Raw genomic sequence first — 23,114 nt, forward strand, 5'->3', positions numbered from 1 at the left:
ATAGGGTGAGGATCCAAGGTGATTCCCCGCAGTAACCCCCATAGTCATTGAAATTGGCAGCGACAAGGTCCCCATGGCAGAAGATGGAAAAAGTACCCTCCACCCCTTGTCACGAGGGGATGGGACCGATCCGCAACCAAGACTGATTTGAGGGTGGTGCCCCCACTATGAAAAATACTGGATAAGTAAGAAGAAATATTCCCATTAGACCCTATCGATTGGCACGACCAGCAAAGAGTCATGCCCCCGCAAGCGCACCGCTTCCAAGGGAGAGGCAAGCGAAGTGACTGGTTCCGTTGTTCCTGGTTCGCAGAACTGGTGGAGTTGCACACCCGCCCGAACTCCTGGGATGTCACGCACGACGTGTTCGAAGAAACGGTTCACCCTCCGTTTGTTACCGAAGTTTGCGTTTGGCACACGGAGCGGAAGGGAGTGGAAATGCTGTGTTAAAATACTTTCAGGCTCGAAAACATTAATTACACAGGTAACGTGGCCAGTCCCTCACGTTCACAAGTGTATTTTTATTTGCTTTAGCCCCACCATTACGTGTGGTTACCGGAGTTTCACACTTAAAAATCGAACTTCAAAATCGCAACCGAGCCTCCTCCGTTTTCCGTACCCCAGCCCTCCCGTCCTTCCCGCCGCCTCGGGACCAGCAGTGGCAAAGTCGTTTCGAGCTGTCGGGGAACCCCTCAATTCGTCCGCACCACCTCGCTGGGCACTTCAGAGCGGAACCAGCCAGCCAGCCAGCCAGCCAGCGTCCTGGGTCTTCTGCATTGGCGCGCACAGCGTGCACGGCGTGCAGCCAGGCGTTGGGCTCGACAATATCAAACCCCGAGCAGGTTTGCCGCAGACGCTAGTTTTTGATTAGCGGTGGCCCGGCTGCGTGACGCCTTCCAGGTGGCCAGTTCGCTTGGGCCTTGGATTGCGCTTGACTTGTTCGTTGCAACTCGCTGGCACTCCCCGTTCCCGCAATTGGCGTGGACCTTACCAGATCCTGTCGATACCACCGCTAGCGTGCTGCATCCCTCCCTCGTTTCCGCCGTGGGCCTGCACGTCGCTGGAGCGCAACAATACCCCAGTATATCCTTGCTAGCCTCTGGCACCGCACCACACCGAATCTGTCTGTCTTCTCCGCTCTCTTCTCCTCCCCCTTCCCGCTCGCAACGGCGCTTCCATTGCTCCCGGGTTTGGCTACTTCTTTCCCCTTTCTCCGGAGTGTGTGGTGACCTCCGCCGAACAACCATCGCCGACCGACCTCGAGACCACCCTCAACACCTTCGGGGAGCGACAATTGCGCCAACACGCCGCCCTTCAATGACGCGGACCTGAAGTACCTATCGGTGCGTTGAATGACGAATAGACTCCTGCAGCAGCCACAGTGCACGGTCACCGCTTGGGGTTCTTGCTTGCAACGGGGGCCCACCACAACACAAACTTGCGACTTCACTGCCATTCGAAGGCGGATTGCAGTCTAAACTCCTGGGTCCCGAGAGACAATATCTCGACGGATCAAGTTCTTTTTATTTTCCCACAATTTTGTGGACGTCCTGCCCAGCCGTGCGAAATCTGAAACCCGATGGTCTTTCAAGACAACAACCAATAAATCACATCATCAGCAACATCAACCAAGATGAGTTCGCCAGCGCAAGGAGGGCCGTCGGCCTCCAAGGAGAAGGAGGAGAAGGGGTTGAGGAAGAGGGTCTTGTCGAGGGTGAAGACAGTTTTGAAGAAGGCCACCGATTCGTCTCGTCGCACGTCCGTCGCCGCCGCACAACCCGAGACGACAACCACTCCCGCCGTGGCTTCCACGAGGTATGCCCGACTCGTTTCTCCTTTGAATTTCCTTTATCGAGCGTGTTAAAACCTCTGATGAGGGGAAGTGTTCACCACGAATTGGCCCTCATACTGACATGTAGTCACAGTCAAACCGCGCCCGTGGCAGAAGTTCCCGCGGCCGTGGAAGCCACCAAGATCCCGAGATCTCAAATCTTCGCGGAGCGGGCGAAGAAGCTCGGCGAACTCTACGGTCTGGAATTGCCGCCTAGCGAGTGGCACAAGACCGAGGGCCACGCCCTCCGCGTCGAGAAGCCTATCAGGATGCGGGTGCACAGGAAGTGCCATCTCTGCAGCACCTCGTTTGGCAGAGACCGGGAATGCCCTAACTGTGCGCACCCGCGTTGCAAGCAGTGCCCGCGCATCCCCCCGAAGCGCACCGAGGCCGAGAAGGAGGAGAGCCGCAAGAAGCGGGCGGCCATCATCAAGGAACGGGCCGAGAAGGCACCCATTATCCCTGACTGGAATCCGACTCCGAAGAAGATCATCCTTAAGCGGCCGGCCAAGACAGGAGGCCAGGACCTTTACTACAGGAAGCCCCGACAACGTATCCGGAGAACGTGTTGCGAGTGCCAGAAACTGTTCACCGGGACCAAGATCTGCGAGGGTTGCCAGCACGCGCGTTGCACCGATTGCCCTCGGGACCCGTAAGTTCCAGTCATTTCGCCCGCCGTTGCAATTGAGCTCGTAGCTAACACCCCATACAGCCCTAAGAAGGACAAGTACCCGTACGGCTATCCTGGAGACGCTCCAAGCGCGAGGATCGGGCATTACCAATGCGCTAGTTGCAAACATGTCTTCTCTTCGCCGCCGACGGAGCAACAGGCCTGCGCCAAATGCTCACACGGCCAGTGCGACAGGCTAACTCCGAGGAAGGTGGAGCCGGAACCCGATCCTGAAGTCCTGAAGAGCTTACAGGCGAGACTGGAGAGCCTGAAGCTCAAGTGACATTATCCAGGTGAAGGCAGTGTCATATGGAAGGGGAAATCGGCCGAAGGTGGTGCGGGCGATCAAGCGTTTATTTCTTAACTTGGCATTATTCTTCTGATGCATTCAACCACCATCTCTTCTCAGCAAGCATGAGCCTTATTCGTCGCGAAACATTTGCCCGGACTTTGTTTTCCCTCACCAAAGCATTCATCGAGACTTGCCGTCCCAAGCCGGTTGACTTTTCTTTCCGTTTCACAACCGATCGCGCCTACTTAGCTCTCACGCACCACCCCCTCCTCTTCAGCTCGAGGGGGCACCACGAACAAAACGATTTACGAAGGAGTCTCCTCCTGTTGCCGCCACGGGGAATTCAATTTCATAATTATACATACGTTGCCGACAGATTCGAGTACATGCGACCACGACCCGATTGCATCTAGACCACCGCGATTTCTCATATACCCTTCATTTCCAGCCGGGGGGAGCATAGGGTTTTTTATCGAACTCTTGGGGGAAGCAGTAGACATTGGAAGTTCGGACGGGCCACATGCGCGCTGGGACGCGGGGGGAAAGGATACAAGAAAGACAGATGACGGGTTGAGAGTCTACCGCCAATACGGTCACATCTTCGGGCTTGGAACAGCGCAAATTTCCCGGGGCAGCTTTGAAGACGGTACAAACAACATGCCAGGGCGAACGGAAAAATCAAGCAGGTGGAAGGCATGGAGGAGGGCAGAAACAGATTTCTTGGGACTCCTTTTGGTTCTCAGTTTTCTACATTCGCATCCGTTTCTTTTTCTTTTTCTGGCTCGGTCATAACAAACAACCTTTCGATGAATGATCACACCCTTCTTTGCTCCTCGATTCAAAATTCCTGGGTATCGCAATAAAAGAAAAGGTAGGTTATTTCTGACGGAGGCAGTTACTACATACTCTTGAGCATCCGAGTCAGTCAATCGGACGGGACGGGGCGAGGGAGGCGTTTTGCTGTGCCTCTTGCCTGCTGCCCGACCCCGATTCCCAACACAAGCCGATCGGGCGGGAGCCGTGTCGTGTCGTACGAACCACGAACCCAATCTTTCCCCCAATAACCGGCAGCGAATCACACGGCGTCCCAAGAAAGAGGGCACTCAGCCCCTCAACTGCACTTCGACCCATTTGACATATTTTGACATCGCACCTGGGCATGGCGCGACTCCGGGTGTGGAAGCACAAAACGGCGTGGCAAAGCAGTACGAAGTAGGCAGCGCTGTTTCACCCTCGGGGTGCCGGCAGTAGCGTTGTGCGGCGTGCACATGTTGTAGCTATGCACCTAGCCGCGGGATTCAAGCTGTCGGTGAAGCTCTGTTTGTTTTGTTCGGCTGGCTGCACCGAACCGAGAGACGACAACACATAGGCACATGCGGGCCTTGCTCCATAACTTTGCTTTTCCACCCCTCCCTTTCCCTCCTGGCGGGACGGGTAGTCGTGGGTTATCCCGAGTCTAGACAGGGCTACGGGAACCGACAGTCTGGGCGGATGGGGTTCATCGTATGTTGGCTTGACCGGTCGGCAGGGTTTGCTTTCCTTCTTTTTTTTTTTTTTTTTTCTTTTTTTCCCTTCTCGGCAGCGCTTGAGGGGGGGCAAGAGAGGAGAAAGGTGGCGGTGGGTTTGCTACGACGAAGTCCTTGCCGGTTCACGTTACCTCTAGTGGAAGTCGGGTCCTGCTGACCAGACCTCACCCCCAGCGTGCGCTGTATACTGTGCGCCAATGGACTGTTACATGACATTACATAGTTACATGAACCGCCACCCACCCACTCGGTCGGGAACCGGCTGATTACTACCTAGCACTGTTGCTGAGACTTTGGAAAACCAGTTGAGAGATGACGCGAGCATTCTCCGTGTCTCGGATGACGGCGGAAAAGGTTTCCATGGCTTTTACCTTCCTGGCGATCAATTCCTGTGCTCAGACTCTCTCATCACGGAAACCCGGCGGGTTACCGACGGGCTGGTAACAACCGAGGATAACCCCCGTTCCACAGGTGCTCAGTTGCTGCACTCGCCCCACCAACCCAACCAACTTTCTTCGAGACTCAAGAAGGGTGCCCTGCTGACTGCATCAATTTCGGCATTTCAATAGCAGGCGTATCGTTGGGCGAGCGCGGATTCGGGCCTTTCTTTCAGCCGAGAGAAGAGGGTGAGATTTTGACCCTCGGGGTTGGCCTGGGAGCTTGGATTGGATGGCGCCGCACACACACAGCTCGAACCAGCTGCTTGGGACAGATTGCGGAAAGGGGCTGTTTTGGGTGTGCAGGATCGGGCTGCCGAGCCCGGGCTCAGGCGCTCGGCTTGGGCAGTGCAAGGGTCGGCCCGGGCGCTGAGAAAGATGATTTGCTTCGCGGACAGTGTCCGTGTCACGAAACAACACACCCATTTGCGATGCATTGACGACACGCGGCCGTGCGATGCAGCTGCGACGTTCCGAATCATTCCGCTGGAAAAAACTTGGGGAGGCTGATCTTGCCACTTCCTCTACCAAGGTCATCAGTTTCCTGTGTTGGTTCGGATAATTTATGGACTGAAACATCGCTCCGCTGGCGGATAGCGACCTTCCACTTCCCCCAAAACGCGATGGCTTCTTCGGGAGCCAGGTTCACATGATGGGAGGATGATGAATTGATGAAGCCCCCACGCCCTCGGCGGGCGCTGGGCTGGCACGGCTCACAGCTGAGCAAGCCCAGTGGACCGGAAACGCAGCCACTTCCGGACCTCCTCCTCTGAACAGTGCAGATCGGCCGGGGAGTTAATATTCCACGGCTCCAATCATCAGATCTCAACTTTGACCTCGTCAACCTCACCCGTTGATTCACCACCACCCCTCCCCAATTCCCTTCCCGCCCAACCGGTCAGTCGGTAATTCTGGAAAACCAATGCTCGTGTTGTCGGTCCCGCGTTTGCCGTTGCACAGCATCCGCTCATCTCACCAGTCTCACCGCCTCTTTCCCAGCCGACCCGGCTGTCTGGGAAGGCTCGGTAGCGGAGTCGCTCCGCTGCTTGGGGTTTCTGTCTTGTTAGGATGAACGCTGTAACGGCGTGTTTCGTGCTGGCCCATGGAAGCCACGGACCCTCGCTGACTTTCTAAAATACACGAGCGGAAACCCGAAAACCTTCGGAGAGGGGCGCTGACGCGCAGGGTTCTGGTGGTGGGTTTTACGAAAACGGAGGTCCGTAACGGAGTGCAGATGTCTCCACTTACACCAAAGTTACCGTGACGATGGCTTCGTCTCGAAATCGAGTTTCAACTATCATGACGGCCAATACATTCGACCACGTTTCGCGCGATCAGCGCCACAAGGCAAGTGCCCGCCAAGCCACTGACATCTTCAACCCCATAGCGAAGAGACGGAAAGAAGGCGTTAACATTTGCGCCTGACACGATTCTGTTATTATGATAATGAGCCGCTGTCGTCGCTTGTTGCCCAGCAGCATCAACTACCCACATGATATGACGTAGAATTACAACATAGAGCATCGTCCTAGTCGAAAGGCCCTCCCCAGCCGAAGCACACAGGCAAATTGGGTAACATCCTTTCTCTCCCTGTTGCAGTACAAATGAGCCCACAATCCCGATAAGAACAACATAACAATAATATCATTGTCCCATAAGCCAGTCACCCACCCTCCCTAATTCTCAACCAACCCCCCCGGCATGCGAAACTCAACACCCACCGCCTGGCCCAGCGTCGCCTTCCTGCCCGGCTTCCTGCCCACATACTGGCCCCCGCCACTATGCCCCCTATTATTCAGATACGCAGGGGCCTCCTCGAGCATGCCGCGCTGGACCCAGGCCTGCAGGCGGGCCGGGTCGATGACGCTCATGAGCTTCTCGGTGACGTAGAAGCGGCCCTGGACGTCGTGCTCGCCGCGCAGCACCTGCGCCGCCACCAGCACCCAGCTCCACCGCGCGCCCTTGTCCTTGCCGATGGCGTTGCGCGTCGCCAGCTCCTCGACGAAGGCCGCGCCGAGTGAGGCTTCCGCTGCGGGGGGCACGGTGCCCTGGGGTGGTGGGTGGGTGGAGGAGAGTCGCGCCGTGCGGTATAGGTTGCCTTTGAACTGGAGGGTGGCGCGCGCGCCGCCGGGCGGGGAGGTTGGGGTGAGGACTTGGATTTCTGTGATGAGCATGATGAGGTTGGCGTCGGGCGGGAGGTCCGGCTGCGCGGGGCCGGCACCGCCGGGCGTTGTGGCGGAGGGGGCGTTGATGACCCGGACGGGGTCGCCGATGCGGACCATCTCGGCGCCCAGGTAGATGCCGCCGTAGTGCTGCACGTGGAGTGTGCGGTCGGGCGTGGTGCCTTGGGCAAGCAGGTCGAAGGTGGAGAAGGCATCATTGATAGCGCGCGCGCCCATCTTGGAGGCTTCGAGACCGAGGACCTGCCGGTTGATCTCGCGCTTGGTGGGATCGGGCTCTTGGGAGAGGCGGCCGGTCATGGCTTGCCAGTTGACCGTGTCGAAAGTCTTGTCCTTAAGTTCTTCCATGCCCGCATTGGGCACGCTAAAGGTCAGGAAGGGTCGCATGGATTGGCAGTCTTTGATCAGGCTTGGTTGCTCGAGCAGTGTGTGGCCGAGAGGGGCCAGGGTGAAGTGGTAGCTGGAGTCGGGTGCGCCTGGGGGGACAGTGGTGCCGGGCTTGGGGGTGATGGCGATGACCACACCCAACCGCCATGCTGTGTGTTTGTACCAAACCAACTCGCCCACGCGGAAGACATTGGTCCAACTGGTGGTCCCTGGGGGTGGGGGCGGGACTTGTGGCTGCGGTTGCGGTTGTTGCTGCTCCTGTTGCTGCTGCTGGGGAGGTAGTGGCCGCTGTTGTTGGGGAGGTGGCTGCTGAATTGTTGCTGATGCCGGCGGTACAGCGGAGGGATGCACTGCCGTGGCTGGCCCAGGAGCGGCGACGGTAGCAGGAGCCGAAGGCGGGATCACAGGTGCTTGGCTCCTTTCCCTCTCCGCTTTGGCCTTTTCAAGGTATTTCGGACATAGGTCGCAGGGACACTGGCTGTTGTCGGTCGAGTCGCTTGCGAGCCACAAGGCATGCAGGGCAAACTCGCCGGGGGTGCGGTAATTCGCCTTGGGTCCTGCCGGATGCCCGTACAAGTAGTAGTCTCTACCGCCATCCTTCCTCACTGCGCACCGTAGCTCGTAGCCCTTAGGGAACCCTGCGAGGATATATTGCTTCTCTGGCTGGGTTAGCGTCGGTCCATCCAAAAACATCCAAAAAGCCAGCAACCAGAAAACATACTATCGTCCTTGGGCGCCATCTGGTTTTGAAGATGGCCGGCGACAATGACCTCCCATCGTTCGAGCTGGGTTACATCCTGATCCTCGGTAGGGCTCAGCGAGCTGTGGTCGAGATTCGCGTATGCCTGGCCATCACTGCGCGCAATATGTATTGGCCAATAGTCAGTGCTGGCATCGTTTTGTGCTGCTGTGTTGGCCATGATTTTGGCTGGAAGAACTTGGATTGTCGTTGGTTTGTCGCGTCGTCCCGTGACCTGGAGCAAATGGGACGATTTTCACACCAAGACACGTGAAAACCACGTGTTGTCAGTGTTTTATCGCTCGGGAATTTAAATGGAAGAAAGAGCTTGTGTTCTCTCGCATGTGTGCAAACCAAAACCAACTGAATTCACACTGTTGGGTTTTGGTGGACCTTTGGTTGAGATGAAGCTTACTTGCCTTTTGACCCTAAACCTCAATAGCAAGCAGCTGTCTTAAATGCTGTTCTTTTGCGAACAAAGGGAGAAAATTGAAACCAACCTCTCTTAGGTAAAACTTATCGCCTGCCAAACAAAACGTGATGTATGATGTTTTGTTTATCTCTACATGTTTGGGTAGTTTGATGAGCCTGCGATTATGCACGTGTGCTCCGCAGCTCAAGCCTGCATGACTTCCTTCCAGTTAACTCTATCTACCAGTCACTTCATCAAATAACTGGCTTGCAGCAACAATCATTAAGTGCCAGTTTTATACCCAGACAGTTCCCAGCAGATAGATGCCCATATTTAAGGTCATTTTTTTTCACTTTCGGAATCTACATTTTGTAATCTGTATAGGTAGTTCCAACTTACAAAATACCCAGCAACCATGATGGGACTCAGCTCAGAACTGAATGCCTGAGGTGGGTATCTCCATCCACATCTCCACTTCCCGGCCCCATCATAACGCAGCTGCAGTTCCACAAAAAGAGTTTGCAACCGACTCTATCCACAACAATCATCAAAAGGCAAGGTGGCCGAGCGGTCTAAGGCGCCACGTTAAGGTGTTCAACCCTTAATCAGAATCCGTGGTCTCGAAAGGGGCGTGAGTTCGAATCTCACCCTTGTCAGCTTCTTTTTCTTGTTCTAGGAACACACTCAACCTCTTCGGTGTTGAGAGTTGATTTCTTTTTTCCTAGTGGGCTCCTCGCAAGACTAGGCCGTTTTGATACCCGCGGAAGTCAAGGGTAATACTTGAGCTGTTGCCAGGAGAGAGTCACCAGCAGCTTTGCCGTGTGGCGGCCGGAATACGCCATACCAACCTCACAATTGAGGGCTTGCTTGGGTCTTGGGTCTCAGCAACCCCCCCCGAAGAAGGAACTCACAGAATCAAACCTGGAATAGGACGTGTTATTAGGACACCAGGTTGGGTGCAGTCCTGCCTTGCCCCGACCCATGATTTCATCTAGGAGTTTATGCGGTAAAACACCATGCAATTATCGACAGGGAACAAATCCGGGCCGTATAAAGTATGGTAAGAGCCACGGGAAGCGAGATGGGCAGCGTCCTGTGATGACGGCATGGCTTGTTTTTAGCCGGCCGAACCCAACCACAACAGCCCTCCTGTTTGGCGGTTGGTGACGGCATCATTTCCCAAGAAGAAAAAAGCCGTCACGACGGGACCTCCATCCAAAAACGGGGATATATCTGCCGCGATGAGAGGTTTCCCACAGGGCTGAGAGCTGTCTGTGCCAAGTTTGCCGAGAAAAGCGCGTTTTTACCATGTCAAAGCCGGTGACTCGGTCGGAGACCGACGACCAACCCCAGCCGTGCTCAACAAGCCACCAAAAGACCGGCTGTCTTGCATCGGGAGCACGCCAACTGCGAGATTGTGGTCGACAATCCAATCTCCCATTCATACTCCGTACATACTCAACAGGGAATCCGTCCAACAAGCCAAAAAAGAAGCAATTCTGGATCACAAAAACCAACGCAAACTTTTTTAGATCTGAACAAGGGGTGGAATCCCACCACTGCCCATTCGTTCCATTTTTGACGTGCCAGAGAAAACAGTCAATGGCAGTCTGGGCCCTGGGCCGTTCGCACCGCAATCTCAAAATGCGGCCGCCATTGGGCCAGGGCGGGTGTGCCTGGCCCAAGCTGGCCTCGCCCCTGTCGATGCGTGTCCACTGCCGAGATGAAACACCAGGAACCGCGTTCGGCCCGCTGTCTTGATTGGGCAGCTCCTCCAGGGCGGACATGGGGTTCCCTCAAGCCCGATCCTCTTGTTGGCCTAGCTTGAGCCTGGTCGCTGGCCCCAAGTTGTGCCCCGGAGAAATGATGCAGCAACGCCTGGGAGGTCAGTGGAGGTCCACGGGGGTCTCAGTCAAAGCTGGGCATCGCGCCTTTTTCTCTCTCCACACACCACCATCGGCCTCCTCACCGTCGTTCTGGGTTTGTGCAGAACGTTCTCTCTTTTTCTCCCTCTTCGACACGCGTTGAGCGATCCTCTCGTTTGATATCCCTCGACGCTGTGGCCGTTGTGGTGACACTCGTTCATCAACTCCCCACAAAATTAGACTGGCCGACACGCACACTCGCTCGCTCGGTCGCCTCGGTTCGGAAATCGCATGATTAGTTAGGGGGAACTTGGAAAAAGCTTGAATCAGTCAGGGGTTTCTCGAGGCAGTGCAAAAGCCCGGACATCTGCCTCATCCACAATCAACATATCTCCAGCCACAGCTCCCCAGCTCCCACGCCATGAAACTCTCGATAGTCCAGGCCGCCATCGGCTCGGCCTCCGTAATTCTCTCCGCCCACCCAGCTTCCGCCAACCTCGGCCACAGACACGCACACATTGAATATGCCAGGAGACATGGGCACGGGCATGGGCACGAGCACCGCCAGGCCGACGAGATCATCAGCGCGCCCAAGGTCGCCGCGAGGAAAGCCTCATGCTCGCTACCGGATGACCCCGACCTGGTGCACGTCCCGGGAGACGTCAACAATGGGTTCGCCATGAGTCCGGATGAGCCATGCGAGGATGGGAAGTGGTGCCCGATCGCCTGCAGGCCGGGCAAGGTGATGGCGCAGTGGAAGCCGGACACAGTACAGGTCTATCCTGAATCGATGGTTGGTGGTCCGCTTCTCTTACAAGCCGAGCCGAGATATTGACAACTTCTTGTAGTATGGCGGCGTCTATTGCAACGGTGGGAAGATTGAGAAGCCATTCGATGGCCCTTACTGCGTGGACGGCACAGGCGCGGTCAAGGCTGTGAATAAGGCGGGAAAGATTGTGTCCTTCTGCCAGACCGTGCTGCCGGGCAACGAGGCCATGATCATCCCGACCGACGTCACAGACTCAGCGACCCTGGCTGTTCCGGGGCCGGACTACTGGCAGGGCACTTCGGCACAGTGAGTACCTACTGTGGCTAACTATCCCCTTGGAGTAGCGCTAACCGTTACCGCCAGCTACTACGTTAATGCGCCTGGGATATCTGCTGCGGTCGGTTGCATCTGGGGGTCGGTGACCAAGGCGCTCGGCAACTGGACGCCCTTCGTCGCTGGAGCCAACACCATGGCCAACGGAGACACCTTCGTCAAGATTGCCTGGAACCCCGAATATCTCAAAGTGCCCCTAGCCAAAATCACCCCGACCTACGGTATCAAGATCGAGTGCCCCGACGGCGGCTGCAACGGCCTGCCCTGCGCCATCGACCCATCCAAAGGCGGCGTCGGCAGCCTCGAAAGCCCCGTCAGCGCCACCAGCGTCGGAGGCGACTCCTTCTGCGTCGTGACCGTATCCAAGGGCAAGACCGCCAACATCGTCGTCTTCAACACCGACGGATCGCAAGGCGGCGGCGACGACGAAAGCGACAGCGACGACGACGAGCCGGAGCCGACCTCGAAAGCGCCCGAACCCCCCAAGACCACGATCCGCCCCAAGCCGACCAGCACGCGGGTACGCACGACGCCGGCCCCGTCCCCCTCGCCGTCCAAGAAGACGACCCCGTCCTCCGCGGAGCCCACCTCGTCCGAGGCCTGGTACGGCGGCATCTTCCAGGAGCAGGACGTGCAGGGCGACACGTCCTTCTACACGACCCCCAGCCCCACGGCCCAGCCCGTGCGCACCCCGACCCCCGACGCCGTGAAGCCGGCCGCGCCCACCTCGAGCAACGAGGGCGTTGCCGCCACCGAGGGCGGGTCTGCCATTGCCGGCCTGGTGGTTGCCCTCGTGGCGGCCGCCGCGCTGTTCTAGGTCTGCGGCACCGCTGGCTTTGTTTTTTGTTGGTGTGGTTGGCTGCGTTTCTTTCGATTCAACATTGCCCTCCCCCCCACTGGGCCCCCGATCTCGTCCTTCGAGACGTTTCCATTCCGACGACGGGATCGGCACCCCTTAATTGCTATTTTATAGAGACGCCTTATATCCCGCGGTTTGCGCCTGCGCTATTGTTTATTACTTTTTAGGGGGTTCCTTTCGGCAGAACCCCCGCTACCTTTCGCCGATGGCGGTCGTTCCCTCGGTTTTTTGGGGGATCGGATCCGTCTTTATCTTCGCCTTTTCGATTCTTGGCTGCCGCCCTTTGCTCAATTCTTCGGGCGCCGCATTCTGTTCAAAAGTTGTTTCTGCAACTTCGCGATATACCCCTGAGTTTCGTTTCTTGGGTTCTTGAACCCCACGGTTGGGTCACTGGTGTGTTTTCGGTCGGGGTATTGTGTGTGTTGTGTTCTTTTGGGATGAGTTGGTTGGTTTATGTCTGAAGAGAGATGTATGGCCGGAATGAGGACGATGCGGGATGGATGGCCTGGATTCGGATGGCTTGACTTTCTTTTTGGAAAACCGGCGAATGGAAAAGGAGTGCTCGTCGGTCCCCTCGATGGTTGTTTATTCCATATGGTAGACATGGCGAATTTAGTCAATGAGAGTAAAACGATTGACGACTACAGGCTGCCTGTTCGCGTTGCCTTTGTGAGGAAACGAGATAAATGCTGCGGGCCAGAAATCTATACTCGCAAGCCGATGCCAGGTTCAGTTAGCCCGTCACCCTCCCTTGAATGCCATTCTTGAAACATGGTGAGACAGCATCGGCATGTGATATCCAAATTCAAGTTTCGCTATGATGTTGTGTAGATGATGATACAGATTGGCTCATGCCACAGACCCCTATGTTACCCGTCAACCTTAGCTCGGAATACGCACCCAGCCGGGGACATCGTCTATCTCGCCAGGTGGGTCTGTGCTCTCCCCAGCATCGCACGCGTCCAACGCCTCTTGGTGAGCCTCTTGAGCCCGTTCCAGGATGCTCTCGTAAGGAACGGGCCACCCCGCCGCGACAGCGTTGCCGCCCTTTTTCTTGGCCCCCTCGACGGCAAACCGCTTCTGCTGGCGGGCGATAAACCCGTTCAGCAAGTTCGAATACACAAGCCCCGCGATAACCGACTCTAGCTTCTCGGGGGTCGGCCTCTGGTTGCCAAAGATCAGCCCCTCGGATGGCATCAAACGGCGAGGGCCGCCCGGTGGTGGCATTAGCAGCGAGTCCGCGTCTGCCTCGCTTGCGGCGCTGTTAGTGACGGCTTTAACGAGGAGATTGTTCACACCAGACGGCCGGGGCCGTGCCGCTGGTTGTGCGGGCACGTATCCCTCCAAAAGCTTCTGCACGTATCCTGCGGCGGTAGCCAGGTCTTCGAATGACAGGGAGGCCGCGCGGTTGCCCCCTTCGCCTGCCGTGCCTTGCCAGGTGATTAGGAACACTCTTCGGGTAAAGGACCGCCAGACGAGGGGTTTCAGGCGGTAGAGGAATTTGAGGTAGAAGACTTTGTCCCAGAGCCAGTCCAGGTTTAGATCGAGAGCTTTGTAGAAAGCTACAAAGTTCCCCGAGCGGATGGCGGCGCAGATGGGAAGAAAGATATCGGCAAACCCCGCCGCTTCAGGGCGTTGGAGAAGGGCCTGAGAGGGGAAGCGGCCGAGTAGGAGGTTGGTGGGAATCCAGTACGTGAGTATTTGTCGGCGATGCTTTTGAAATTGCGGTAGGCATTCGCGGTAGGCCTCGGCCAAGCACTTTTCGGCGCGCATGTAGTGATCGTGGTCGAAGTGAAACCTGCCGAGGTAGTAGAGAAAGGTGACTCGCTGGGATGCCGGAAAGAGAGAAAGCGCCGGCCCGCTTGTCGAGAGATTGGTGAACATTTGCACGGCTAAGCGACTCTTGTCGCACTTGTATTCAGTTAGCACATGGTAGGTGACGGCGAAGAGAGAGGGGGGGCTTTACGGCGAAAAGTAATTTTAAAGTGAGGTTGGCAAATAGATAGACAGCCACCTTCTTTCCTTTCGGCTCTGACCACCTCGTGCTGGAGCGGTCTGTGAGACAAGAAGTGAAGATCTTTTGGATGATGTCGGCTGCTAGTTCGACAACAGACTTCCTCTCGCCCGACTCTCCCTCGGCCATACCGCCTTGGATTTGCGCAAGAAGATCCTTCTGCCTAGTGAGGCTCATAACCAACTTGGACAGCGATTCTGAGAGTGACATGCTGGTCTGTAACAGCATGCTGCCATATGTGGGATTGGCGAGAGCATTTGCGCAAGAGCTAGGTATATTAGTTGGGCAGTCATTGGGGGAGGTGTAGGGAGACGGCAGCCGTACTTGAGGAGGTCGCTGAGCCGGGAATGTAACCGGACAATATCAGCAAAGTCAACGTCGCGCCAGTACTCCAGGTACTCCTTGATGAACGAGTTGAAGCTGGGCCATGGGGATCCCTTCCCCTCTGGCACATTGTCCTCTTGCGGAAGACTTTTGTCGATCAGGTTTTCGAGAGCTGACGAGTTTGCGGGGAAGCTGCTTTTGAGCTCGTTGCTCATTTCAAAGTATATACTGGCGACGTCAGGTTCTACCACGAGCCAGCTGCGAAGTTCGTCCCCATTCTGCTCCAAAACGAAGGTCCTGATACCAGACAGGAATTTGACCACATGTGCCATGGTGGCGGCGAAGACGCTAAATTCTGCTTGAAATGAACTGTGTGAAATGAATTGTGGTACAAAGCGTGGCGAAAAAGATGGGGGATGCGTGATGCGTATCGAGGTAAAGAAATGATGGAAGCGGTGGTGTTGATGAAAGCGGGAGTGTGGGAACGCGACTCGACCCGGGTTTACTGCTGCATCGTGTGTGGAAGATGGCCCGGAAGTCCAATGAGGAATAAGATGCAGATACGGGTCTCGTGATTCATGTGCCGAGTCCGAGTCACCAGAACGACAGAATCTTGAAGACACCGTCCGGTGTGTATTGTTGTTTATTGAATGTTGAAAAAAGATGGTCGTAGCTCAACGGTTTCTTCCCACAACCGAAAACAGCGGCTGATAGCAACCACATTCCTTCCAAGACAGGTACTAGATATGCAACATAACCAACTGATTGAAATAGCCGTAAATACCCTCCCTGTATCTAGACTTTTGTTCTTTAAATTGTAAAAGAACGGCCATGCTTCAAATAACACCGTCACCACAGAAGTTACCGAGATACCATAAACAACCCTAACCCTACATACAATGGCACGGTATCTGTACTCGTACTGAGGATCCCCTTGTACTCCGTAGTTTACACAGACTCGATTCGTTGCACAACCATCGCCGATGCTGCACCTCCACCGTTGCAAATGGCCGCAACACCATATTCACCAGGCTTGAGCTGATGGAGCAGCGTCACGAGGATACGCGACCCCGAGCTGCCGAGGGCGTGACCGAGTGAAATGGCTCCACCAAGTGGGTTCACTCTTGCGCCCTCCAGGCCAAGGATCTAGATGCCGCGGTTAGTGTGGGTTCCAAATCCTAGGGAGGGCGGCTGGGTTGCCTTACCTTCTCGTTGGCCTTGATGACCGCGGCAAAGGCCTCGTTGAACTCCCAAACAGCGACCTGGTCTTTGGTGATGCCGGCTCGCTCGAGAGCAATAGGGACCGCCTTGGCCGGGGCAATTGGGAAATCGATGGGGTCTACAGCGGCATCGGCTGAACCGCAGATGCGTGCGAGAACCCGCGAGCCAGCACCATACTCCTGCGCAACCGCCCTGCTGCCCAGCACCAGTGCACTTGCACCGTCGTTCAGCGTCGATGAGTTGGCCGCCGTCACAGTTCCGGTGCCGTCACGTACAAATGCCGGCTTGAGGCTGGGCACCTTCTCCAGCTTGACGTCGAGGTATCCTTCGTCGGTGGTGATGAGCGTGTCCCCCTTCCTCCCCTTGACCGTGACTGGCGCGATCTCGTCGGCAAATGCGTTGTTCTTCCAGGCGGCCTGCGCCCGCTGGTACGACTGGATGGCGTACTGATCTTGTGTTTCCCGCGAGATTTCATATTTCTTGGCCGTATTCTCGGCGCAGTTTCCCATGTGGATCTGGTCGTAGACATCGGTGAGACCGTCCTTGATGAGCCCGTCCTCCATCTTTACATGGCCGAAGCCTGGTAAACCGCTCGCGCGCGGCATATAATATGGCACCCTCGACATGTTCTCGAACCCGCCAGCAATCTGGGCTTCGGAGAGACCTAATTGGATATTCTGCGCCGCAAAAGCAACGGCCTTCAGCCCGGAGGCGCACACCTTGTTGATAGTGACAGCCTCGACGGACGGAGGGAGGCCGGCAAAGACGGAGGCTTGGCGGGCCGGAGCCTGCCCGACGGAGCCCTGGAGGACATTTCCCATGTAAACATCGGTGATCTTGCTGACGGGCACTTTGGACTTTTCGAGCGCGGACTTGATGGCGACAGCACCGAGTTGTGGACCGGTAACGCTCAAAAAAGAGCCATTAAACTAAAAATATCAGACAACCGACCGCAAGCAGGGCCCAAAGCTCTGGAGATGCTGATCCAACACATACTTTGGCTGTTGGTGTCCGAGATGCGCTCAGAATGTAGGCATCTCGGATCTCTTGACGAAGGCAGGCTTGTGACGAGAACAGCCGAGCCGAGCCGGTCCTGAGGTGCGATGATACGCGCAGCGCGTGCCTGAATTGCCCCGCCATTGCTACTAGGAGGACAGTGTGCTCAACGAAGTGAAAATGGAAGTCAACAGTGACGGAATAATGGGATCACTACGAGACAGAGGGGAGGAGGGTGGGAGACGAAATACCACATGTCACGAGCGAACTCGGCCTGCCGAGGGTTGGCGTCTTAAAGACATGACGCTGGGACTTGGTCAAGCGGCACTGCTCGGCTTGTGACGGACGACGGGGCGGCAAGGTGTGGAGGTGGGGACATCGAAAGTCGGGTGAGATGGAGCTCCCCCCGCCACTTCGGCACCCCGGGAATGGAAAGCTTGGTTAGGTAAGCTCCTGTGGAGCCGAGCGGTTGGACATTTGGGAAGGAACTCGATGTCGCAGGAGACAAAGAACTCTCACACCAAGGTTCAGTCTGAGTAGAAGATTTGGTCTGCCTTGTGCTGGGCCTTCAAAGCTGCAATCCCCCACAATGAAGCAGGAACTGCCAGATCGACAGGCGATTCAGCGGCGGGTCTGCCAGTCGGCCCCGCACGGTGCACTTGTCCAGGCGTTCCAGCCCTTCCTAATTGGCCACCATCGCCCCCGCTAATTCAATAACCTTCACCTGAACGACAGGCCCAGTCTGGAATCCATCATCGCCCTCAACTCGACTCGCCCCCAGCACCGCGTTTTGTCCGCGTCAGTTCTGACCTCAGCTCTAATTTCTTGCCACCCTCGTGCTACATTAGCGATACTTCTTCACACCCTACCAGGACTTCAACAACGTCCCTAGCGTTCCTTGTGTTTCAGCAAACACCATGTCGACCGCCGCTCGCCGCCGCCTAATGCGAGACTTCAAGGTGCGAGGATTCCACCCGAGGAGCGCTTATTCCGGAGCTTCCGCGATGCTAACCCCCCAGTTGTAGCGCATGCAGACCGACCCGCCTGCTGGTGTTTCTGCGTCTCCCGTCCCCGACAATGTCATGACCTGGTGAGCAACACTCATCGTGACGATGCCCGGCGACGGCAGCCACTAACTCAGCCCTCACCAGGAACGCCGTCATTATCGGTCCCGCAGATACCCCCTTCGAAGACGGAACCTTCAGGCTTGTGATGCACTTCGAGGAACAATACCCTAACAAGCCGCCATCCGTGAAGTTCATCAGCCAGATGTTCCACCCAAATGTCTACGCCACGGGCGAGCTATGTCTCGATATTCTCCAGAACCGCTGGAGTCCGACTTACGACGTTGCAGCCGTGCTTACCAGTATTCAGAGGTGGGTACGCTAGGTACGGGGTTGGAATATTCGTCACTGACGTTACTCGCAGCTTGTTGAACGACCCGAACACCGGATCTCCCGCGAACGTCGAAGCGTCCAACTTATACAAAGATAACCGCAAGGAGTATACCAAGCGGGTTCGGGAGACCGTGGAGAAGAGCTGGGACGACTGAAAGCGCAGTGGCCACCTCGTGAAAACTTGCTGGATCAGCGAGGCTTAATATCTGGCGGCGGCCGCCGCAAGATCTACGGGGGGAAGCGAGTCCACACACTTGGAGAGTGTAGCATGGGTTGTTGAAGCCCGACCCACTCTTTTTGTTTCGGAGTTCTGGCGTTTTGGCCGGTGTCTGTCAGCATTTGGAAGGCATGTCATTACATTAGTGTCGGGCGTCGCGTTAGCAACACTCGCTGGTTGGGCGCCTTTAGGGTCAGTTGGGATTTCGATAGGGAGAGGGGAAGGCGGGGCCTGTGGTTGGAGTTCCGGCCCACCATCATCGCAGGAGAAACTCTGGGTACCTAGGGAGCTAATGCATTTAATGGTGTGTTTATACCGCGAATGGGCCTGCGCCAACTGTTGCCCCCGAGGTATTTCGTCGTTTGATGAACGATGGGATGAAGGTCCTCGGGCACTTGCCTGACCTTGCGCAACCTCGTGGCCAGTCCCGTCGACGGCAGTACCTGAGCTGTGGGGTCATATGGATGGAACCCCTGGCCAAAGAAAGCCGAACTCGACAAGGGAGCAACAAATCCAGAACAGAGAATGAAGTAACTCCAAGAAACCGAGTGAAAGAGGTAAATGAAACTGGGTGCAAAAAGGAAAAGAAAAAAGGAAGAAAAGAGAAGTCGAGGAACGTTCAAAAGTAAACCATTAGTTTTGGAGTGACTTTTGTCATTCCTCGAGTCGAAGGTTTCATCAGCACCTACGATACTTGGAGTTCGGCTTTTTTTTGTCTGCGAGTGTGCCCCCCACCTGCATGAATTGCTAATCTCCACGCTGTTAAGCCCATTTGGCCCCTGGTTCCTGGCCCGCTGGAACAATGCTGCCCGCTGGCAACCGGCCGGCAGAGCGCTGTGCCCAGCCTCGAGCGGGGCTCTGACAGGCGTACATTGCCCCATGAAACAACCACCCACAACCGATTGCAGCGTGAACTGGCGCGTCATTCCGCCAGCCGGTACTCGGTCTCCCAGTGACACCCGATCCACCACAAAACATTCGCAACCACTCCCACCTAAACCCCTGACACCGCCTCGGGGACCCCACCACCCGACATTCCCTAACGTTCTTCTAGAACTTGGATTACTTAGGTTGTAGACATTTTGATACCCCGTTTCAGGATCCCCTCTCGAAGAAAGTCTCTTGTCTGTCAACGCCTGACGATACCGTCCCCGTCGGATCGCAGCCGAGGCTTCGCATTCATTCGCCCGCCTGGGAGTGAGACAAGTCCTCCACGACACACTCGCTTGCTCGCCGGGGGCTCCCTTGTGGCCTGACGATCTCTAGCCGGCATCCCCGCCTCACGCCCTCTTCCGAATCTGCACCTTCTCTCCTTCATGAATTTGCGCTTCCCGGGAGCGCGGGAAGCGGGCAGCCATCATGTCGAACGCAAATAGCATCAAGGTCGTCGCTCGGTTTCGCCCGCAGAATCGGGTCGAGATCGAATCGGGCGGCCAGCCCATTGTCAGCTTCGATGGCCAAGATACGTGTACCGTCGATGTGAGTCGCCGCGAATCTTTGGGCTCCCTGCCGTTCTTTGTGGTGTCTTAATTGCTGATTGTCTGGTTCAGTCCCGCGAGGCGCAAGGAAGTTTCACGTTTGACCGCGTGTTCGACATGTCATGCAAGCAATCCGACATCTTCGATTTCTCCATCAAGCCAACCGTCGACGATATCCTGAATGGCTACAATGGTACCGTTTTCGCCTACGGCCAGACGGGCGCGGGAAAGTCCTACACCATGATGGGCTCCAGCATCGATGACGACGACGGCAAGGGTGTTATTCCGCGAATCGTCGAGCAGATATTTGCAAACATCCTCTCCAGCACGGCGAATATCGAGTACACGGTGCGGGTCAGCTACATGGAAATCTACATGGAACGAATTCGCGACCTGTTGGAGCCACGGAACGACAACCTCCCCGTTCACGAAGAAAAGAACCGCGGGGTGTACGTTAAGGGTCTGCTAGAGATATACGTATCGAGCGTGCAGGAAGTGTTTGAGGTCATGCGGAGGGGTGGAAACGCGAGAGCAGTGGCTGCGACGAATATGAACCAGGAGTCTTCGCGCTCGCACTCCATCTTCGTCATTACCATTACCCAAAAGAACGTCGAGACGGGCTCGGCGAAGAGCGGCCAGCTCTTCCTTGTCGACTTGGCGGGTAGCGAAAAGGTTGGCAAGACAGGCGCCAGCGGTCAGACGCTCGAAGAGGCGAAGAAGATCAACAAGAGTTTGAGTGCCTTGGGCATGGTCATCAACTCGCTGACAGACGGGAAATCCTCCCATATCCCCTATCGAGACTCGAAACTCACCCGTATCCTGCAGGAGTCCCTTGGTGGCAACAGCCGGACGACCCTGATCATCAACTGTTCTCCCAGTAGTTACAACGATGCCGAAACACTCAGCACGCTGCGCTTCGGTATGCGTGCCAAGTCGATCAAGAATAAGGCCAAGGTCAACGCCGAACTCAGCCCGGCCGAACTCAAGATGATGGTCGCAAAGGCCAAGACGCAAATCACCACGTTTGAGAGCTATATCGTCAACCTCGAGAGCGAAATACAGTTATGGCGTGCCGGAGAGACGGTATCCAAGGACAGGTGGGTACCGCCTCTTTCTGCGGATGGTGTGGCCGGAGCAAAAGCAGAAGGGAGGCCGGCAAGGCCATCGACGCCGTCCCGGCTACTGCCCGACAGGTCCGGGGCCGAGACGCCGGGCATGTCGGAGAGAGCTGGGAACCCCGAGCCTACCGTTGGAGAAGGATGAGCGGGAGGAGTTCTCTGCGCCTGTCGAGAATGAGCTTCCCAGGACCAGCTTGTCCCGAGAGATGAAACCCAAGCCGCGACCATGGAGAGGCAGCTGCGGGAAACAAAGGAGGAGATGGCCGGGCTAAAGGAGCACGATGCGAAGATAGGGAAGGATAACGAGAGATTGGTCAGCGAGTCCAACGAGTTCAAGATGCAGCTAGAGAGGCTAGCATTCGAAAACAAGGAGGCGCAGATCACCATGGACGGATTAAAGGACGCCAACGCGGAGTTGACGGCAGAGTTGGACGAGGTAAAACAGCAAATGCTCGACATGAAGATGAATGCCAAAGAGACCAGCGCGGTCCTAGACGAAAAGGAGAAGAAGAAGGCGGAAAAGATGGCCAAGATGATGGCTGGCTTCGACCTTAGCGGGGACGTCTTCAGCGACAACGAGCGGTCGGTAGCTGACGCCATCGCGCAAATAGATGCTCTGTACGAGATTAGCTCTACCGGCGATCCGATCCCGCCTGATGATCTCAAGGCGCTGCGGGAGAAGTTGGTCGAGACACAGGGCTTCGTGCGGCAGGCCGAGCTGTCCGCGTTCAGCGCGGCGTCTAACGAGGCGGAAGCGCGCAAGCGTGCTGATCTCGAGACCCGGCTAGAGGCTCTCCAGCTCGAGCACGAGGACATCCTGTCGCGAAACCTAGACGAGGCGGACAAGGAGGAGGTCAAGGCCATGCTGACAAAGACGCTGTCCGACAAGACGACCACACAGGTCGAGCTGATCGAGGGCCTCAAGTCGGACCTCACCCTCCGGGCATCGGAGAACGAGCGGCTCAAGGCGCTTGTTGACGACCTGCAGCGGCGCGTCAAGGCAAACGGGGCGGTACCCATGGCTAACGGCAAGACGGTGCAGCAGCAGCTAGCCGAGTTTGACGTCATGAAGAAGAGCCTGATGCGTGACCTGCAAAACCGATGCGAGCGCGTGGTCGAGCTCGAGATCTCGCTCGACGAGACACGCGAGCAGTACAACAACGTGCTGCGCAGCAGCAACAACCGCGCCCAACAGAAGAAGATGGCCTTCCTCGAGCGCAACCTCGAGCAACTCACCCAGGTGCAGCGCCAGCTAGTCGAGCAAAACTCGGCACTCAAGAAGGAGGTTGCCATCGCCGAGCGGAAGCTCATCGCCCGTAACGAGCGCATCCAGAGCCTCGAAAGCCTGCTTCAGGAAAGCCAGGAGAAGATGGCACAGGCGAATCACAAGTACGATACTCTCCTCACCCCACCCTGGCTATGTTATCTTTCCCTTTCCCCGCGGATGCTAACCACACGCGTACAACAGATTCGAAGTGCAGCTCGCGGCGGTCAAAGATCGGCTCGAGGCGGCCAAAGCTGGCAGCACGCGCGGGCTCGGTTCTCCCACTGGCATTGGCGGCTTCAACATCGGTAGCCGCATTGCTAAACCGCTTCGTGGCGGCGGCGACTCTACTGCTTCAGCCCACCCCACCATTGCGAATCTCCAGAGCCCGCCCGAGAATAAGAGATCGAGCTGGTTCTTCCAGAAGTCGTGATGAGTCGGCAGCAGCGGCAGCGGCAGCGGCAACGATGCTAGTCGTAGAAGCGGGGGGATGTACGGGGTGGAGAGCAAACGACATAGAGGCGTGTCGGTGTCATTTTGGGTGTTGGATCGGGGGCTGGGCTTGTCAAGAGGTACATTAAGCAAATGAAATGGGAGGGTACGTACAGCGGAGGGCGGAGGGTGGTGTGTTGAGATGATATATACCCTTTCCCCGCTTTTGTCTAGTCGTCGTGAGCGTATGGCCCCTTCGTTGAGGGGGTATGTGGCTCGCTAGACTTGGGCCGCAATGACCAGGCCTGACTTAGATAACTCTTGCTTATGTGTGATGTTGGACAAAGTAAATG

At 56.4% G+C, this 23,114-nt stretch overlaps 7 protein-coding genes and 1 non-coding gene across 8 annotated transcripts; 5 read left to right on the forward strand and 3 right to left on the reverse strand.

Annotated features, from left to right (window-relative positions):
* Nucleotides 1-1,633: 1,633 nt before the first annotated feature.
* On the forward strand, nucleotides 1,634-2,784 carry CHGG_04523 (uncharacterized protein; the record flags this gene model as incomplete). Its single annotated transcript, XM_001223736.1, has 3 exons — nucleotides 1,634-1,815; nucleotides 1,926-2,483; nucleotides 2,544-2,784. 3 exons carry the CDS (start codon nucleotides 1,634-1,636, stop codon nucleotides 2,782-2,784), a joined length of 981 nt encoding a protein of 326 aa, XP_001223737.1.
* Nucleotides 2,785-6,432: 3,648 nt separating this feature from the next.
* Nucleotides 6,433-8,243, reverse strand: CHGG_04524 (uncharacterized protein; the record flags this gene model as incomplete). The annotated part of the gene is made up of 2 exons (XM_001223737.1): nucleotides 6,433-7,982; nucleotides 8,045-8,243. 2 exons carry the CDS (start codon nucleotides 8,241-8,243, stop codon nucleotides 6,433-6,435), a joined length of 1,749 nt encoding a protein of 582 aa, XP_001223738.1.
* Nucleotides 8,244-9,027: 784 nt separating this feature from the next.
* CHGG_11303 lies at nucleotides 9,028-9,130 on the forward strand. Its single transcript has one exon. It is a non-coding gene; the product is annotated as a tRNA-Leu (tRNA).
* A 1,630-nt stretch (nucleotides 9,131-10,760) lies between these two features.
* CHGG_04525 (uncharacterized protein) lies at nucleotides 10,761-12,258 on the forward strand (the record flags this gene model as incomplete). The annotated part of the gene is made up of 3 exons (XM_001223738.1): nucleotides 10,761-11,132; nucleotides 11,188-11,414; nucleotides 11,472-12,258. 3 exons carry the CDS (start codon nucleotides 10,761-10,763, stop codon nucleotides 12,256-12,258), a joined length of 1,386 nt encoding a protein of 461 aa, XP_001223739.1.
* Nucleotides 12,259-13,182: 924 nt separating this feature from the next.
* CHGG_04526 (uncharacterized protein) lies at nucleotides 13,183-14,970 on the reverse strand (the record flags this gene model as incomplete). The annotated part of the gene is made up of 3 exons (XM_001223739.1): nucleotides 13,183-14,098; nucleotides 14,337-14,582; nucleotides 14,639-14,970. 3 exons carry the CDS (start codon nucleotides 14,968-14,970, stop codon nucleotides 13,183-13,185), a joined length of 1,494 nt encoding a protein of 497 aa, XP_001223740.1.
* Nucleotides 14,971-15,586: 616 nt separating this feature from the next.
* CHGG_04527 (uncharacterized protein) lies at nucleotides 15,587-16,999 on the reverse strand (the record flags this gene model as incomplete). Its single annotated transcript, XM_001223740.1, has 3 exons — nucleotides 15,587-15,784; nucleotides 15,844-16,788; nucleotides 16,856-16,999. 3 exons carry the CDS (start codon nucleotides 16,997-16,999, stop codon nucleotides 15,587-15,589), a joined length of 1,287 nt encoding a protein of 428 aa, XP_001223741.1.
* Nucleotides 17,000-17,772: 773 nt separating this feature from the next.
* On the forward strand, nucleotides 17,773-18,407 carry CHGG_04528 (uncharacterized protein; the record flags this gene model as incomplete). Its single annotated transcript, XM_001223741.1, has 4 exons — nucleotides 17,773-17,814; nucleotides 17,881-17,945; nucleotides 18,007-18,231; nucleotides 18,284-18,407. 4 exons carry the CDS (start codon nucleotides 17,773-17,775, stop codon nucleotides 18,405-18,407), a joined length of 456 nt encoding a protein of 151 aa, XP_001223742.1.
* A 1,421-nt stretch (nucleotides 18,408-19,828) lies between these two features.
* CHGG_04529 (kinesin heavy chain) lies at nucleotides 19,829-22,762 on the forward strand (the record flags this gene model as incomplete). Its single annotated transcript, XM_001223742.1, has 4 exons — nucleotides 19,829-19,948; nucleotides 20,020-21,048; nucleotides 21,355-22,454; nucleotides 22,534-22,762. The coding sequence occupies 4 exons, from the start codon at nucleotides 19,829-19,831 to the stop codon at nucleotides 22,760-22,762; spliced, it is 2,478 nt and encodes an 825-aa protein (XP_001223743.1).
* Between the last annotated feature and the right edge of the window lie 352 nt (nucleotides 22,763-23,114).

This window comes from Chaetomium globosum, genomic scaffold (assembly GCF_000143365.1).
Source record: "Chaetomium globosum CBS 148.51 scaffold_4 genomic scaffold, whole genome shotgun sequence".
Lineage (NCBI taxonomy): Eukaryota > Fungi > Ascomycota > Sordariomycetes > Sordariales > Chaetomiaceae > Chaetomium > Chaetomium globosum.